Genomic DNA, 18,282 nt, shown 5'->3' on the forward strand with positions numbered 1-18,282 from the left:
ATGTACAATAAATCATTATAAGCTATTTGTTGTAGCTTGGGCTATTTTCAGGGGTGTCTTCCTAATGATGGTCACTATAAATAGCTCTGTCCTTCTTGAGGGAAGTGAACCTCTTGACAACAACACAGACAATGAAAGAGGTCTTGCTACACAGTAAATCTGGCTTCAAGAGGATCATATTTAGATACAAACAGCTCCCTCTAGCGACAATAGTACAAACCCAAACAGTAGTAAAAATTATTTTGCCTTGATCTAGAAATTATATTGTGGCTTTCCTCTATGCTTGATGTGACTCATAGCTAACTGGTGAAGTGGTTTATAATTTCAGCGAATAGTTTGTGACAATGTGATATATTTAGCTTTAGAAATCCACCATTTTATGTTATTTGTTACAAATAACAATAGACAAAAGAGCATTGAATGATGAGGATATGACCTTTGACTGAGTGCTGAGGGAATGAAGGCAGCTACTGTCCGTCCACCTTTACCCTCGCTCTGCTGCATCTCTGCTCTTTCTGTTCCTTATAACTAAAATCTATCTGATAAACTCAGATTCCTGTCACCTCTAGAATTTTATTTTTAATTAAAGCTTGATATTTTTCATCTTGATGCTGTAAAGTTAATTAAGAATCTCAATGACACACTGAAAATGTGCACAACTGTGATGATAATAATAATAAAAAAAAGTTTCTTGAGCACCAGATCAGCGTATCAGAATTGTTTCTGAAGGCTAATGTGACACCGAAGACTCAAGTAATATAAAAATACACCTATACCATCACAAGAAATTCTTAATAAGAGACCATTCTATAAATTCCTGTATAAGAGCATAAGCATAAGAGACTCATCAAAATCATTTTAATCACTGACCACAAACTTTTGAAATGTAGTGTAACTGTATTGCTTGTTGAAATGTTTAAACAGATAGAAATAAACTGGTAGTAACTGGTATAAAAAAATGGCAAGTAAAGAAAATCCGATAAGAATAGTTTTGAGTCAGAGTGTCATTTAAAGCCGCTTGGTCTGCTTCCTCAGAACTGTCAACTTTTCAAAGTAAGAGAGAGACGACTCTTGGAAACAGAGTGATATCTGGTGAATGGTGGGGGCTATGATGGATCGATTTCCTACCAGCAGAGGGAATTAACACGGTCATTTGTGTTCTTGGCTGGCAGGTGGCCTAGTAGTACTGCAACCCAACCTGCCTGAGCTCTCTCAAACACCAACTGTCACCAAAAAAGGCAGACCGGCTCATCAAAGCTCCGCCCCCACACATGCAGAACCTTCTACTTCCCTTTTCTGTTGTCATGGGGACAGTTGTGCTGGAAATCCTCCTCAATGATATGACCGGCTGATCATGAGATAAACCACTAATACCTTGCTTTTTATACACATGCCTCTGGTTACACAGACGAGGCTTAAGCCTAGTCTCAGTCTAGAATGCATGTCTGGACTGTTTTAGCTGAAAGAAACTTATTGATTCTCACCAGTAATGTTTTTTTCTAAGGTACATTTATAAAAGATACTTAAATGTCCCAATTGAACTGTAGCCTAATCCTGGCTTAACCTAAACCCTGTGTGTGAAACCAGGCCATGAAGTAATTGTGTGAAAAAGCACTGTGTATTTACAGGCTTATAATTTCCAAATCGAAGGCCAAGCGATAACTCATTTATAACTTGTAACTTAAAATAATTCTACAGCAGTAAAAAAAGACATGTTTATTTTAAATGATTTTTATTCTAAGGATTCTGCATTCTACCCCACGTCACATTGGTCCAAATGGCACAGTTGTGATCGTTTCAGTGCAACATAATCATGGACCTCACAGGTATTAGTCATCAGCATGACACTTTACCCTACAGCTTCTTTGCCTACTATACAGGTTTGAGTCATTGCATTAAGACGGCTTAAAGTGCAGGGTCAGTACCACAGAGATGAGCTTTGTCTGGTCACCTGAGTCCACTAGAATGAAGCAAGGACATTTCAAACACACTGCAGCTTGGATGAATCCTGAGCTAGACATGAGATGAGATAAAGCAAAAGGTGCAAAATAAACTTAAATTGTACTAACTAAAGTAACAGATCTTTAAGTTGGTTCAACCAATTCATTAGCAGCCAAAAGCATGTATTGTTTACAGTGCAACTGATTTTATTAGGTCCATTGTTTATGTTCTATAGCTACAGTTATGACATCAGTGAGCAATCCATTCTTCTCCTGGGATTGTGATGGAAAAGACTAATGCTCTTCCTGCTGTAACTGGACAGAGTTTGAAGGAGGGGGGGGGAGGAGTGGAGCAAAGGACGGACGAAGAGAGTGATGGTGTTTTCTGCCTCGTCAAACAGCAGCAACCTTGTTTACTCCTCCTTTTCAGAAACTCATCCACTTATCTCCATGTTTTCTCTAAGTCGGTCTTGACAGCCCCGAGCGTGTCTTCACTCTAAAAAAAGAACAAAGTGCTGGTTAAAATGGAACTGACAGAATAAGAAAAAGGGAGTAAGTAAAAAAGGTAAAAGAATAAAAATAAAGCTGCAAGAAAGTATATTAAAAAGTCAATAAATTGTATATAAACAGTAAACCACTCACACCCATGTTGTTCCAAACCTGAATGACTTTCTATCAAAAGACAGTATTTTGAAGAATGTACAGGTAAAGTCAGTGGGGTCCAAAACACTAGACCCCATTGACTTTCACTATATGGATCAAAATATCCACAGAAAAAAGAACATGTTTGCCTGACAAGAGCAGACAAGCCAGTTTAGAGTTAAAATAAACATGTTCCTAATCCTTCTAAATCGCATGATTGAAATCTTGAATTATAATTTGAAACACTTTCACTCGTTTTGCTTGTCTGTGCAGTGTGTTCCTTAGAGTTTTCTCTGAGCTGCTGTGTCGTCCGCTGGACTGAGACGAGGCCTTAAACTGGGCCTCCATCCTCGAGTAGAGCCCCGCTGCCGGCTGGAACCACACAAACACACATGAGTACAATTTTGTACTACTGCTGTAAAAGATGTAATAAAACAGCAATAAAACTTAATGATGCTTTAGCAGGTTTAGCAAAGAGATTACAGATATTTTGTACCTCTTTTATGTCTTTAAACTTCGTCTGCTCTTGGTCACCAAAGCGCATTTTAGTGAGATTGGCTATTATCTCCTCCATTCTCTGATCTAGAGTGAGATGAACATATAGACATCTATCACAATCACTGCAAATCTACACATAATCTACCTGAAAGCTTCAGTGTCAGAAGCACAGCCAAAAATACCTCTAAATTATTTAATACCATTGATTAATTACCATTATAAATCATTCAATAATCCTATTTTGAATACAAAAGTGTTTATAAAACAAAAACTGATTTAATCTTCCAAAGAGTTGACAGATTTAAATGCTGACGGCTGGATTTAACATTCGCTGATGAGATTTTCTGGGTTTTTTTTTTTAAGTGGTTTTAAATCACAACCCCTGATCAATTATAAATGGTAAATTGAGGATCTTTGTAACAGTCAGAGGATCTGAAAAAGGTACCTACCATCCTCCCTCTGTGCATCCTTATTGTACCTTATGGAGCGATTGCTATCCCACTTAATTTATTCTTCTGGATGCTGATGCTAAGAGCAAAAGAAGGCCAATGAAAGAGGGAAAAAAAAGTCTCATTTGGAAGTGTAAAAATCCCTTCTCAATCACACAAAAACAAACATAGTTTTTGGAATTAGGTCAATTAAAACGGCAAACAAGTACATTGAATGAAAAAAATAAATAAAGCAATACTAGATTATATAAACTATAGACTTTGGTCTTCAATAAAAGTTTTTGTATTTTTAAAGTGATAGTTCACCCTGAAATGTAAATGCTGGCTTCATTTACCCACCTCATGTCGTTCAAGATATCCAAAGATATTTTTCTCTGATAAAACACCAAAAAACTTTTTTTTAGGAAAACATCTTTTGATTTTTAAAAAAGAAATAAAAACATGAGAGTTTTTCATTTTTGGTTGAACTATACTTTTAAATTTTCAACTTATTCTTCTACAGAAAACATAACGTGTTGGAATCACTCACATGAACGGGGTTGAGTCTCCAGATGGTGCCTTTAAAACAACAGGATAGAACAAACTAAGAGAGAAAAGTGACATAGAACAACAACTAAATCAGATTTTAAAAAATTCTGATTTTTTTCCCACATAAAAGTCCCCATAAATCATTTTGCTTGAAATAAAAAAGATGAATTTGAGAAATTTGCAAATGAATAAGCTGCACTGACCTTTTCTCCAGATTTCTCCTTACGCTGGAAACCGGGGGAGGACACTTGTCTTTTCAAAGGTTTTCCAGATTTTCTTGCCTTCTTTGTAGCTATTTCCACAAAGTCACAAACCCAGCTGTAAGGTCAGTCTTGATTAAATTGTACCTGACTGCCACCTTGTGACCGTAATCAGGTACTGCATATCAAAGATTATCGAGAGATTTTTTTCACGAATGTGTAACATAATCCACCTTGTTTTTTCGATGTGTCTTCTTCATCTCCGATCTCATCCTCTGTGACCTCTGACCCTGTAGTGTACTCCTCATCTTCAGAGAGCAGAGACTGCTGCCTCTGCAAAAGGACAAAGCAACTGAAACAAACAAAAATAAACAATGTTGCTGCATTTAATATTTGAGAAACTTGCTTCTTACCACCTGAAGACACTGTTTTTTAACAGTGAAAACTGCAAGAGAAGGAAAAATGGTGCTGTCATAATTTGAGCTTGAAAAAACAAATTTAGATTCACACTAAATTAAAGTCAGATACCACCACTGTGGACACAAATTAAAATAAAAAAAGTGATTCTTAATATCTCTTACTTAATTATGACTTAATTTATATCTTAAAAAAAAAATTATGTAAACTAATGTACATTTATCTCACAATAGCAAATGTATTTATTGTAGCTGTGACTTTACCTCTCACAGTGTGTATCTGTCAAAGATGCAACTATTTCTTGCAATTGAAAATTTATCTTGCAATTGCAACTTTATATCTCACAATGTAACTCTATTTCTTATTTTGAAATATCTCACAGTTGCCAATGCATTTCTTGTGACTTTACTGCACAATAGGAAATTATTTGGAATCTCAGATAAAGTTGCAACATCAAGAAACTCAACTCAGCATATTATAATTATTTCTAAAGGAAGATGTGACACTGAGTACTGTGGTCCTTTGAACATATTACAATAAAAAAACAATAATTTTAAGTTAAAAGCATTTGACTGGTAGTGTATGTTGTTGATGGTTGCATAAAACAAAGTTCAAAAATAAATAAATAAAAAGAAAACAAAAAGAATCCATCTGATAAGACTCACAGCTGTGGTTTCCTTGGGTCTGTGAGCTGTAAGTATTGCGGCACTTCCTGGCACACGTTCACTACCTGCAGAAGCGTCCTCAGAGCTACAACTAAACAAATGGATTAGACCAAAAAACATAGTCAAAAGACCCAAACATTAAACTAATCAATTATGGCATTCAACAGAGAACCAATATTTATTTTCTGAAGGAAGTCACTATAATCTGACCTCTCTGGCACACACACAGCCTCTCTGTGTAGCAGCAGGTCATTGAGTATTCTGGTCTGGGTTGAGTTCACATTGTGATCTCCGCAGTCACCACCATCTGCCACACTCACAATGTGGTCTCTTATTTTACAGCCCTACACAGACATACACAGGCATTCATGGTGAAAAGTCAGACAGGACATCTGAATTTAAGAGAACATATTCTAATGCAACAACATAAACCTTGGGCATGGAGGAGGGATCGAATCTTAGGACTTTCTGGTCGCAGCACGGATAAAGACCAAAGCCATGCCATCTATGATCTGCCCCAATGCCAGGATACACAACCGCCTCTGGGTGGTACTTACACTAGCCCAAATCTGTACACAGTTATGACTGCAGAGAACATACAACATGCCCTTTTTTAATTCCCATTTTTATATCCAACTTACTCAAGTGGCATATATATAAAAGGTATGTCCATGATTAAATTAATAGTTCACACAAAAATGAACATTTGTTGAAAATGTACTAACCTCAGACCATCCAAGATATAGATGTGATGAACAGATTTAGACAAATCACACAGCTTTTCTTTTCATGAAACATTAATTGATGGCCTGGAGTCATGTAGATGTTAGCAGCTGTTTGAACTCATATTGACGACACTCATTCATCACAAAGAGCAAGTGGTGAGCAAGTGATGTAATGTTGAATTTCTCCAAATCTGTTCCGAAGAAGACACAAACTCATCTACATTTTGAATGGCCTGAGGGCGAGCACATTTTAAGCAAATGTTTGTTTTTGTGCAAATTATTCCTTTAAATCTGCCTGCCCTGTACTAAAGTGTTACATTTTGATTTGTGAAGTACATATTTGTTTACCTGTCTGCAGAGTGAGCAGGTAAAGAAGTTGATGGTGCCCCATATCCTCCAGTACACCAGCACCCAAGACTTCAACTCTTCATAAAGCCAATTCACATACTCATGTACCTCCCAGGCCTTATGTCTACAGACACACCAATTAACAACATGTCATTATATACAGTATATGTATGTGTGTGTGTGTATGTGTGTGTGTGTGTATGTATATATAAGGCTAGAGTATAAGCATTTGGAATCTAAGAATTCAATGAAAGTTTGTTTTAAACACTGTGTGTATGTGATTAAAATGTGACCCTGGACCACAAAACCAGTTTACATTTTTCTGTAATCTGAATAAATAAGCTTTCCACTGATTTATGATGATAGGAAAATATCTGGCCGAGATAAAACTATTTGAAAATCTGGACTATGAGGGTGCAAAAAAATCGAAATATTGAGAAAATCATCTTTAAAGTTGTCCAAATGAAGTTCTTGGCAATGCATATTACAAATCAAAAATTATGTTTTAATATATTTACATTAGGACTTTCACAAAATATCTTAATGTAACATGATATTTACTTAATATCCTAATAATTGTTGGCATAAGAAAATAATAATAATAATAATAATTTTGACCCATTCGATGTATTTTTGGCTATTGCTACAAAAATACCCCAGCGATTTAAGACTGGTTCTATGTTCCAGGGTCACAAATATATAACCTGGTATGATTGAATACAATGTATCCCCGGGCATCGATGTTGATTTTGTTTGGAACACAAGGGATTTTTCTCTCAGTTTCTTTGGTTAAAAGCTTAAGGCAAAGTCCACATCTGTGGAAAGAACCACAATGTTAAATTACTACACTGAAATCCACTGTTATAAACCAGAATTATTATTTATAATACTTCCAGTGCATGTCTATACAATAAATCATGCAATTATCATGCTAATACAATTTTACAGCTTGCACTGCAATGCAAAAGACTCTCACCTGTACAGAGTAGATGCGTTGCCAGGGGAATCGTGATTCTAAGAAGCATGATCAAATAATCTCTCAATCTTCTTCTGAAACAGTTTACTGGTAAGAAGGTAAAAATTATCAAATAAAATAGCAAAATACTTATATATGCATTTTATATAGCCATTACATTGTATAAAAAATTATATTATCTGTATACTACCATGCAAAAGTTTGGGGATAGGAAGCATTTTAGTAAGCAAGGATGAATTGAACAGTAAAAAGATGTATCTTCTCATATTCTGAAAATGCAGCTTGCAAGTTCTTTTAAACTGTAGTTATATTTCACAATATTAGAGCTTTAAATGTATTTTTGATAAAAAAAATGCAAATAAATTCAGACTTGCTGAGAACATAAGACTGTTATAGCCAGTAAATATCTAGCACCTTTAGATATTCATGTGTGTGCTGTTCTCACCATTTGAATGTGTCTCTTTTGTCCTTGAGGTCATCTGCCTCATTGTGGCTGAACAAATCAGCAATGTGTCAAGCCAGGTTGTTATTGATGCAGTTCATGTTGCATGGCGTCGCTATGATGGCACTCATATTTTTGTGACAATACTGGATACACTCCTCAACCTTCAAATCCACAAAACACATGATAATCAAACACCTGAAGCCCATTTAACAACTGGATGAATAACCTCTGATGAGATCAACCAACATGCTTACTGTTCTACAACTCATTAGTGCTTGTTTGGGCAGTGCACAACACAAATGGTGAAACAGCTAACATGCATCATGCTATTTAATGTGCACTACTACCTAAAGGTCACCCAGTTCAGAGCACACTTGCTAAATTACCCAAAACATTGTCACCCCTCACAACACTTACTAAAGTTTCCATCTTCAAGAACTCAGGATTGAGATGACATTGCTGTGCTCTGCAACCAAACACCACATAACATAACCGACAACATCACAAACAGCGAAACATCAAACTCACAGCCAATGCATAACCATTTACAACCACATGAAACATTATCCACCACTTACAAACGCCATTCAACCATGTCAGAGAACACACAGTACACAACGCCTCTGATGGTAGCTTTGATCATAGAAATTAAAAACACAGTAAACACACACAGAACAATTGAAATGGTTCCCAAAAGACAGTTACCCAGTCTGGGTTTGTCCATGTGTTTTCCAAGCGAACATTCAGTGTTGTGACTCTTGACGTAGTTCATGAGCCAGTCGAAGATCTGGATGTCAACAGTGGACAGAAATGTCCACCTCGTCCCAGCGCTGTGGGTCAACAGAAAGATACTCTTCAAAGTAACGCATCTCTTTTACCAGGAGGTTCCTCGGACACACAAAGTCCTGTTTCAGGTTCTTTGCCTCATCACAAACATGGATTACCATGTTGGGGCTATGTGAAAAAAAAAGTAAAATTATTATTAGTCCTCAATCTTCTTGGCAGGATCTGCTATCTCACTGTCTGCAGGAGCTCCTTGACCAGTAGGGATTACAGGGAGGCCTGGATATATATATAAACAGTCCCATTTCAGTAAATTTTATTTACATTTTATCTATGAAAATACCCCATACAAACAAGGATAACAAAATTCAGTATATCTAGGTGAGTTCAGCACTAAATAACGGACTGGAGATTTGTACCCATCCCCCACCCAGTGACTCACCTGACACTGAATGAGTGTCCTGATTGGACGGTGGTTCCACTGTATCTCCAGTAATGTCCAATAAATTGGATTTAATGTAGGTGGAAAAGGGTTCCGATGGAGAGCTCACTGCTCTAGTCAGTGGATTACATTGGTCATTAACATGAGGGAAACTCCCTGTAGTCTTTAGCTCTTCAAACCTCTGAGCACACTACAAAAATATTAAATTTGCTGAAATTTGTGTAAAAAGGACTCAATTGTGTCTGGCAGCACTATGTGATGGGAAATATTATTGTTATTATATTAAATTTATTATATTTTTGGATTAAAATATTTTATTTTATTTCATTCTATTAAATATTTAATTAAATAGTTGTGGAATAAAATGGCACAAATCACAAGATCTTCTTGCTAATTTCTTTTTCATTTCAAAGGCATTCTATCTACATAAACAATTCTATAATATTTTTCCACATTTTTGTAATTTTACAAAATTACAACTTGACTGGACATTAATCACATTACATGTCTCATATTTCATCTTAGGTACGCTCTGAGATTTACTGATGTCTCTTTGGTAACCAAATACACTAACTTTGGATAAAAAAAAAAACACTGTGACTGTTGGCTGTGATGGAAATGACAGTCCAACAACAGTATATAAACTAGTAAATATCTATAAAAAAAACATTTTCACACAACAAAAATGGAATTGGTTTGTGTTTTATTTCCCCCATCCATTATTTCATTTATTATTAAAATTGTTATTTTCATTATAAAAAGTCTGTGTGGTAAAATAATTACGTACTGAATAATTACTTTATAAAACTAAGAGTTAAGTTTTTTTTATAGTTTATAGTACACAAAATATAGTTAGATTACATCGTTAAAGGTCCTCATGTCTCTTACCTCTTTAGGTGTGAAACCTGGGACCAACTTGGCAACATTCTCCCAGTTGATTGGCTGAGGCGAAGCCCACAGTGAGCTCAGGACCATGTCCAGCACCAGGAGGTTGTTATCATATGGAAAGTTATTATTAATAGAGCACAGGCGATTCATTTCTGCAAAGGAAGAAAAGTATCATCTATTGTAGAAAAACTTATTTATTTTAAGAATAACCTAAATAATTAGAATAGATTAGCTCTCTTTCGTCCCTTTGTATTGAATTTCAGAGAAACAAGGACAATCTGAGGGAAAGACTATGGAAGCATAAACAGGTGCTGGTCATATAATTAGAATATCATCAAAAAGTTGATTTATTTCACTAATTCAATTCAAAAAGTGAAACTTGTATATTATATTCATTCATTACACACAGACTGATATATTTCAAATGTTTATTTCTTTTAATTTTGATGATTATAACTGACAACTAAGGAAAATCCCAAATTTGGTATCTCAGAAAATTAGAATATTACTTAAGACCAATACAAAGAAAGGATTTTTAGAAATCTTGGCCAACTGAAAAGTATGAACATGAAAAGTATGAGCATGTACAGCACTCAATACTCAGTTGGGTCTCCTTTTGCCTGAATTTCTGCAGCAATGCAGCATGGCATGGAGTCGATCAGTCCGTGTCACTGCTCAGGTGATATGAGAGCCCAGGTTGCTCTGATAGTGGCCTTCAGCTCTTCTGCATTGTTGGGTCTGGCATATCTTATCTTCCGCTTCATAATACCCCATAGATTTTCTATGGGGTTAAAGTCAGGTGAGTTTGCCGGCCAATTAAGGACAGGGATACCATGGTCCTTAAACCAGGTACTGGTAGCTTTGGCACTGTGTGCAGATGCCAAGTCCTGTTGGAAAATGAAATCTACATCTCCATAAAGTTGGTCAGCAGCAGGAAGCATGACGTGCTCTAAAACTTCCTAGTATACAGCTGCGTTGACTTTGGACCTCAGAAAACACAGTGGACCAACACCAGCAGATGACATAGCATCCCAAACCATCACTGACTGTGGAAACTTTACACTGGACCTCAAGCAACGTGGACTGTGTGCCTCTCCTCTCTTCCTCCAGACTCTGGGACCCTGATTTCCAAAGGAAATGCAAAATTTACTTTCATCAGAGAACATAATTTTGGACCACTCAGCAGCAGTCCAGTCCTTTTTGAAGCGAGACGTTCTGACACTGTCTGTTGTTCAAGAGTGGCTTGACACAAGGAATCCGACAGCTGAAACCCATGTCTTGCATACGTATGTGGTTCTTGAAGCACTGACTTCAGCTGCAGTCCACTTTTTATGAATCTCCCGCACATTTTTGAATGGGTTTTGTTTCACAATCCCCTCCAGGGTGCAGTTATCCCTATTGCTTGTACACTTTTTTCTACCACATATTTTCCTTCCCTTCGCCTCTCTAATAATGTGCTTGGACACAGAGCTCTGTGAACAGCCAGCCTCTTTTGCAATGACCTTTTGTGTCTTGCCCTCCTTGTGCAACGTGTGATTGTCAATGGTCGTCTTTTGGACAACTGTCAAGTCAACAGTCTTACCCATGATTGTGAAGTCTACATAACTAGACTGAGAGACCATTTAAATGCCTTTGCAGGTGTTTTGAGTTAATTAGCTGATTAGACTGTGGCACCAGGTGTCTTCAATATTGAACCTTTTCACAATATTCATATTTTCTGAGATACTGAATTTGGGATTTTCCTTAGTTGTTGGTTATAATCATCAAAATTAAAAGAAATAAACATCTGAAATATATCAGTCTGTGTGTAATGAATGAATATAATATACAAGTTTCACTTTTTGAATGGAATTAGTGAAATATATAATTTTTTTGATGATATACTTATTAAATGACCAGCACCTGTAGGTAGCAAAATTCAATTTAAATGAAAATTATTTAAATTAGTATGCAATTTAAATAATAAGATTACTGTTGGAAATGGCAAATGTAAACTGCAAAATTTACATTTTGCACCAAACTTTGCACATGGAAATGTAAAATACAGAAATACATTTCCATTTTGAATATTGCATTTTAAATTGAATTTTGCTACCTGTATGCTTCCATAAATGTTAAAATGAGCTTATGGGCTCAGATAAAACAAAAACGAACAGTGCTAAGAAAATACACATTTCTCAGCTAGAATATTCAGTGTGTGTAACTTTAAAGATGCTTATCTAGCATCATAAATAACAGATCGTTGCATTCCTTACGTTTTTTTTTTTTTGTCGCATCAACCTGTGAAATGCTAAACTAATTCAAACAATCACATCACCAGTTTACCCTGTTGCAGATTTATGTGCTGTTTCCTCTGGTAACAATGCTCTTCTTTCATACCAGCTGAGAGGTGCAGATAACGGGCTGGGTATGAGAAACATCAACAGAGATGCTGTGGCTTACTTTGATTTTATCCTGGGAAAACAGTAAAGCTCACGTCGACACAGCATATACAAATAATAATAAAAACAAATGCTCAGGCAGAAATTCGGCGATTTGGTGTGCATGACTACACACGCCGGTCTCTTTCCTCAAGTGGCTCTTGTTAAAAGTCGTCTTTTTAAAATACATGCTGTACTTTTGAACTTTCTTATCGTCAGTGAATCAAGAAAAATGTGTATCGAAATCAGTAACTCTACAGTAAATTGTAGTAGTATTTCATAATATTACCTTTTTTTTTTTTAAGAATAACTTACTTTCAAAACTCACTGCATTAAAGTGGGGTTCGGACAAAATAGAAAATTTTTTAGATAAATTCGGTACACCAAAGCTCCAAAAATATAAAGATTCATTGACAGACTCTCACAGTCTGACTTTATCTTTTTTTGTACTGCTTTAAATAAACTAATGCAGCTCTAGTGAGCATAATACGTTTTTAAAAAAAATATTTTAAAAACATGAATGACCCCAAACTTTTGATGGTAGAGTATGTTACGGAGTTAATGTAACACGTTGTTATTATTAATGTCTTATTATCTTTCTTTATTTACATTTCTTAACCAGCTACATGACAATGTCTGTAATTTTCTGTAACCTTGGAAATGCTGGAACTTTACTATACAATTGAAAATGACAGGAGATAATTTTTTTATTATTTTTTTTTACGTATTTACTGGCAAAATAATTGCTTGTATTTACATAATTGCACACTGTGTTAGTGGTATGAAAAAAAAACAAGCCTGGAAAATGCATAAACTTATTCTTGATACAACACAACTTAAAATATTAAATATTCACATTTCAGAAAGATGAACAGTAATCTAAAACTCCTACACTAGGAGAGATTTGTGATAAACACTGCATTATAAATTTAGACTGATATGACACCTCATAATTTAAACTAAGCAGATGCATTAACTGTGTATGCTTGAAATGACCCACATTTTTGTAACAATTTATGTTTGATGTGAGCATATCAAAACAAACTGAAACTGTTTTTCCTAATAATTATTCAAAATATATCAATGTGTCTTAACACAATCATACAAACTAAAATGCTGAAATACCCAATATTTTTGACAAAGAATGAAATGTGAACAAATATTGGTAATTGCTTTGAACCTAACATTCTACTGAAATTTACAGAATTAGGTGTTGGACTAAGTTACAGTTTGGACTAAGGGTGATACATTCAAATGAAGGATAGACTTTTTCTCCTAACTCCCACCAAGACACATACACACACACACCTCCCTGCACATACAAATTACTCATGAGTCCATCGTTTCTGAGGTCATCACTACAGTATCACTGCTTTGGTTTGTAGAAGGTTGCACCTCCAGGGTAGCATGAAGGCCTTGTGTTTCACTGTAAACAGACTCCAAAAGCTCATCTGGATCTGATGTGGTAGGGACCGCCTGCCTGGAGTTGGGAACAGAAGCTGTAGCCAGAGCAGCTTGAGGTGCTGGAAGGTTCTGGTCAGCCTGCTGGGTCTGTGGCATCCTCTCTAATTCTGCATGCTTTCTGCCTCTCCTCCGGCCCAACACTTTGACATAGTTGGCAGGTACGAGGCCAGTGGTCTGCCCATCCACACTGGCTAACAGCCAGCCACGCACCCTGGGCTGTTGTTCTGAAAATAAGAGTGAAATACACTGAGTACAAGCTTTAAAGGCAGGGTAGGTAAGAAATTTATAAACAACTTTCTTCCAAATTTGTTTAAACTTTCTATTTATATCAATGCATAATTAAAATGTAAGTACTCTGATAAAAAGAGTATAAAAATCGAGTGACTCTAGACCGTTTAATCTGTATTAAACACAGCTCATTATTTCCTTTCGGCACGAAACATAGGATTGGCTTAGGCGACTGTCACTCTCTCGCAACCATGGCAACCACCCTTTTGCCACACATGACCTGCCCACTTGCGTACGCACGTTTGATTTGAGGAATTCAAGAGGCATGGATCCTAGGAATACCAAAACAATGGCAGAGAAACAGCAAGCAAAATTCACTGTACCGGCCTATGCAGTTAGTGAAGGCAAACCAGGCAAAAAAAGGAAGACAGTAACAGTACAAGAAAAGGCAATGAACAAAAAGTCTTTGGATAAACAAAGAAATAAAACGTGAGTTAATATCGGCGTGCCTTTCCAGCGATGGCTGGAACTGAGGGAACTCAAGTGCTCCTTGCCCTGCCCTGCACTTCGACCACCCCGTCCTCGGCCTCTACTTCCTCGGACCCTAGTTGCACGGCCTCTTGCACGACCTCCTCTGCTTCGCCCTCGACCCCGGACCTGTCCTTGAGCTGACGATGCGGTACTTGTCTCTGGAGTGTAACGTTAGTCCTCATCAGAGTCAACAATGCTTTCATCATGGAAACTCTTACATGCAGAACAACGTATATGTTATGAATCTTACACGAAATTCATCTTCATCACAGTGTAAATGATGGTAATGGAAAAACGTGTATCATGCAACCTGTTTTTAGCTTTGCCTTATAGATAACTAGCTCGTTAGCGAATCAAAAAATATATATTTTAAACTTTACCAATATCAATATGCTAGCTTGATAGTGAGTACTAAAATACATCTTGTTTGTTTATCTTCATAATTATAAAGTTATTTTTATTACATGTGATTCTGACATGATTTCACTACATGCACTCTGCTCCTTCCTCTCCGCTCGTCTCAGGTAAATAATGCGTCTTCCAGCTCAGTGGTCGGAGTCGCGCGTTCATGTGTTTTGGGGGCGTGGCTTTAGAAGGCGCCCAGAAGGGAGGGGGTGGTGTGAATGGAAATAATGAGCTGTCTTTAAAACAGTCGTTAGAGGTCTACAGACACTCGATTTTTATACTTTCTTTTTCAGAGTACTTACATTTTAATTATGTATTGATATATAAATAAAGTTTAAACACATTTGGAAAAAAAGTTTTTTATACATGTTTTACCTACCCTGCCTTTAAGTCAGTGTTTATAATACAGAGGAAAAACACACATTGGTTTTAATATGCTTGACGTTAGTGAATTTTTAAATGTTACATTGTTTAATATGGGAATAGTTGCCCCACTAGCTAGCTAGTGTTTTATGCATGTCAAAGTGTTTAAGTACTCTTATGTTCAGAATCCTTCTTGTTCTTTTACCTTTAGGGGCAAGATTAAGCATGTCTCCAGCCTGTAGAGAGATTTCTTCCTCAGATGCAGCTGTGAAGTCATACTCCGCTCGTGCTACCACATGGTCATCCTCCCCACTTGCCCAGTCAGTGGCTATAAAACAGGACACAGACACATGCTTCAGAACTTGTACAAACAGAACAAACAAACTACAAACACATTTAGGTCATCCAATCATTTCTATAGGCTGCTGATAAAGATGTGCATACTAAACTCTGCAATAAATTCAGTGTCCTAGGTGCTGCTTCAGAAGTGTAAAGCTTCTCTCAGCTTTTATTTGTGGTACAACACACACTACTGTTCTAAAGTTTGTTTTAGAAATGCATTATAATATTTTTCATTTATTTGATCAAAAGTACAGTAGTATTGCAAAATAGTATTACAATTTAAAATAACTTTTCTATTTTAATATTTTAAAATATTATTAATGTTGAAAACAATTGTACTGCTTAATATTATTGTGGAAACTGTGATATATTTTATAGAATAGCAAGCTAATTTATTATTATATATAACTAACTAATTATAATATAACTAATTAATTTATCCTAATTATAAAAAAAAAAAATTTGATAACATCAAATATTAGTATAGAATAGCAAGCTAATTTATTATTATATATAACTAACTAATTATAATATAACTAATTAATTTATCCTAATTATTTAAAAAAAAAATTGATAACATCAAATATTAGTATAAAATATAAGTATTTATTAATTTCTTAATACTAAAAATCCCCAATTTTTGGAATGGTAGGGTAAATCATTCTCAAAACGGGTCCTATGATCCCACATTAAAATCAAAATATAAATGGCAGTCATATATATTCAGCATAATACTGGTCTCTAAAACTTTCACCATTGTCACAAACTAAATAATAAAGCAAAGGCATCCTTGGCTTTTTAACAAGTCTCAAGTCAGACCAATAGATAGTGAAAAGAGTGTGTGAAGTTTAAGATGAGAACAGACAGAACAGGAAGGGAGAAAAATGTCTCACCATTTTCCTCAGGATCCTCAGCAGACCGCAAAAGCTTCCAGATCAAATATGGCCCTCCAAGAACTACAGCAAAAAACAAGAAAATGGGCCATGATTTGACAGAATTCGCTCTGGGGTCATCAATCCCTGCTCCTCTGGTTCCTGAAGCAGACACCATGGAAGAAGCGGCGCTGTCCGCCCACAAGTCATCCACCTCTGAATCCTGGCGCAATCCTAGCAGCCTCTGCAGCCTGCGATATAGGTATCTAAGGGTCCTAACCAGAGCGAAGGCAGACAGCACTTTTGTGAAATGTATGCGCAAGCGGGAGAAGTGATTGGCCACATCCAGGACAGCACGGAAGCTGTTGTAGACAGCAGAGAACGTAGCGTCCATCATCATGCTGACTGAGGAGAAGGCGTGGACAATGCTCTCAATCGACTGAAATGCTCCACGGCTGCTTTCCTCTGCCTGCTGGACAAAGCGGCTTGGTGGGATCTCGTCTGTTTGGTTATAACGGTTATAACCCAGGTTGCCTCCAACTCCATAACCACTGTAGCTGTAGGGGCTGTAGCCCCCATAGATGGAGCTCCCATAAGGGCTGTATGAGGAGGAGAATGAGCTGTATGAAGGGCGGTATGCTTGCTGGACTGGTCTTGGAGGAATGGGTGGTGTCACACGTGTTAAAATTGGAGGACCAGACACTGATGGCCCACTTCGTGATGCTGATCCAAAGTCAGTTGAGCTAGATATAATAATAATAATAATAATAATAATAATAATAATGTCAAACGAAACACCATATATAATAAGACCAATAATAATAACAATAAAACTGTTGAAAGTTGCCAAATAAATGTATATTTAAAAGTAAAAGACAGAACACAGCGTGTACGTAGGAGTGAACTTTGACGCTCACATGCAAACACTGACGTGCTCGAGCACGAGCCAAGCATTAAGTTTGCGTAACTTATTACCACAAGTAAAAGTGTCAATACAACCCATAATCGAATTAACACAAACCGTATGCACATACATATTCGTTTAATAACTAAACACCGATTTGACAAGTAAATATAGTTTAAATATATAAGAGTTCGATAGCTAACAGACTTGCTAGCGATCCTACACTCCGTCTTTTGGATGTAGTGGACAAAGTAATACGAGTTTTTACGAACCGATAATTTAGTGGTGCCCTCATAGTTCCAGGGATCCCCCTTTCCCATGGTTTTGGTGGAGGGTGAGCCATTATTTTATATTTCAGACCAAAGTCGAGCTGCACAGAACAACAAACGTCATAAACAGAAACTGGCCCACACGCCAGAAAAGCAATCGCTCCTTCACATCGTTCTGTCTTGCAACACGAGACTAAAGCAATCAATCTCTGAATCGATTGCAATGTACTTTTTTTGTACATTGCGGTCTTGTAATCTCAAGCAGTGTTGCCAATTTACAATGTCGTGAATAGGATTTTAATGCAGAGATTAAAATCTTTGAGAGCTGGTTATGTAGTCTTAATAGACGCGTTTCAGTCATTATAATATTAATTCCGTTGTCGGACAACAGAAGCATTCAAATATAATAATAAAAAATTTTTATTGAGAATTTTGACTGCCTTAAAATGCAGTGCATGAGCACAGAAAGGGCAAGATAATATGACGCATCTGAGGATGCACATCAAGCAAAATCACCCTTTCCACATGGGTAACATCG

General features: G+C 36.5%; 1 protein-coding gene and 1 pseudogene across 1 annotated transcript; both read right to left on the reverse strand.

Annotated features, from left to right (window-relative positions):
* Nucleotides 1–2,735: 2,735 nt before the first annotated feature.
* On the reverse strand, nt 2,736–12,513 carry LOC113093180 (uncharacterized protein KIAA1841-like; annotated as a pseudogene).
* Nucleotides 12,514–13,048: 535 nt separating this feature from the next.
* On the reverse strand, nt 13,049–17,902 carry LOC113093177 (peroxisomal membrane protein PEX13-like). The gene is made up of 4 exons (XM_026259036.1): nt 17,748–17,902; nt 16,593–17,314; nt 15,563–15,685; nt 13,049–14,054 (listed from the first exon to the last, which is right to left on the reverse strand). The coding sequence occupies exons 1-4, from the start codon at nt 17,816–17,818 to the stop codon at nt 13,696–13,698; spliced, it is 1,275 nt and encodes a 424-aa protein (XP_026114821.1). The 5' UTR covers nt 17,819–17,902; the 3' UTR covers nt 13,049–13,695.
* Between the last annotated feature and the right edge of the window lie 380 nt (nt 17,903–18,282).

The sequence above is a fragment of the Carassius auratus genome, unplaced genomic scaffold (genome assembly GCF_003368295.1).
Source record: "Carassius auratus strain Wakin unplaced genomic scaffold, ASM336829v1 scaf_tig00214919, whole genome shotgun sequence".
Taxonomy (NCBI): Eukaryota; Metazoa; Chordata; class Actinopteri; order Cypriniformes; family Cyprinidae; genus Carassius; species Carassius auratus.

Bases quoted from the DNA above. Each gene is read 5' to 3' on its own strand.
- LOC113093177 (XM_026259036.1), bottom strand. From the start codon at position 17,818: ATGGCTCACCCTCCACCAAAACCATGGGAAAGGGGGATCCCTGGAACT. The intron at 17,315-17,747 runs GTTCGTAAAAAC...TATTATATCTAG, and splicing joins AGGGCACCACTAAATTATCG to CTCAACTGACTTTGGATCAG. The intron at 15,686-16,592 runs GTGAGACATTTT...CCTGTTTTATAG, and splicing joins TGAGGATCCTGAGGAAAATG to CCACTGACTGGGCAAGTGGG.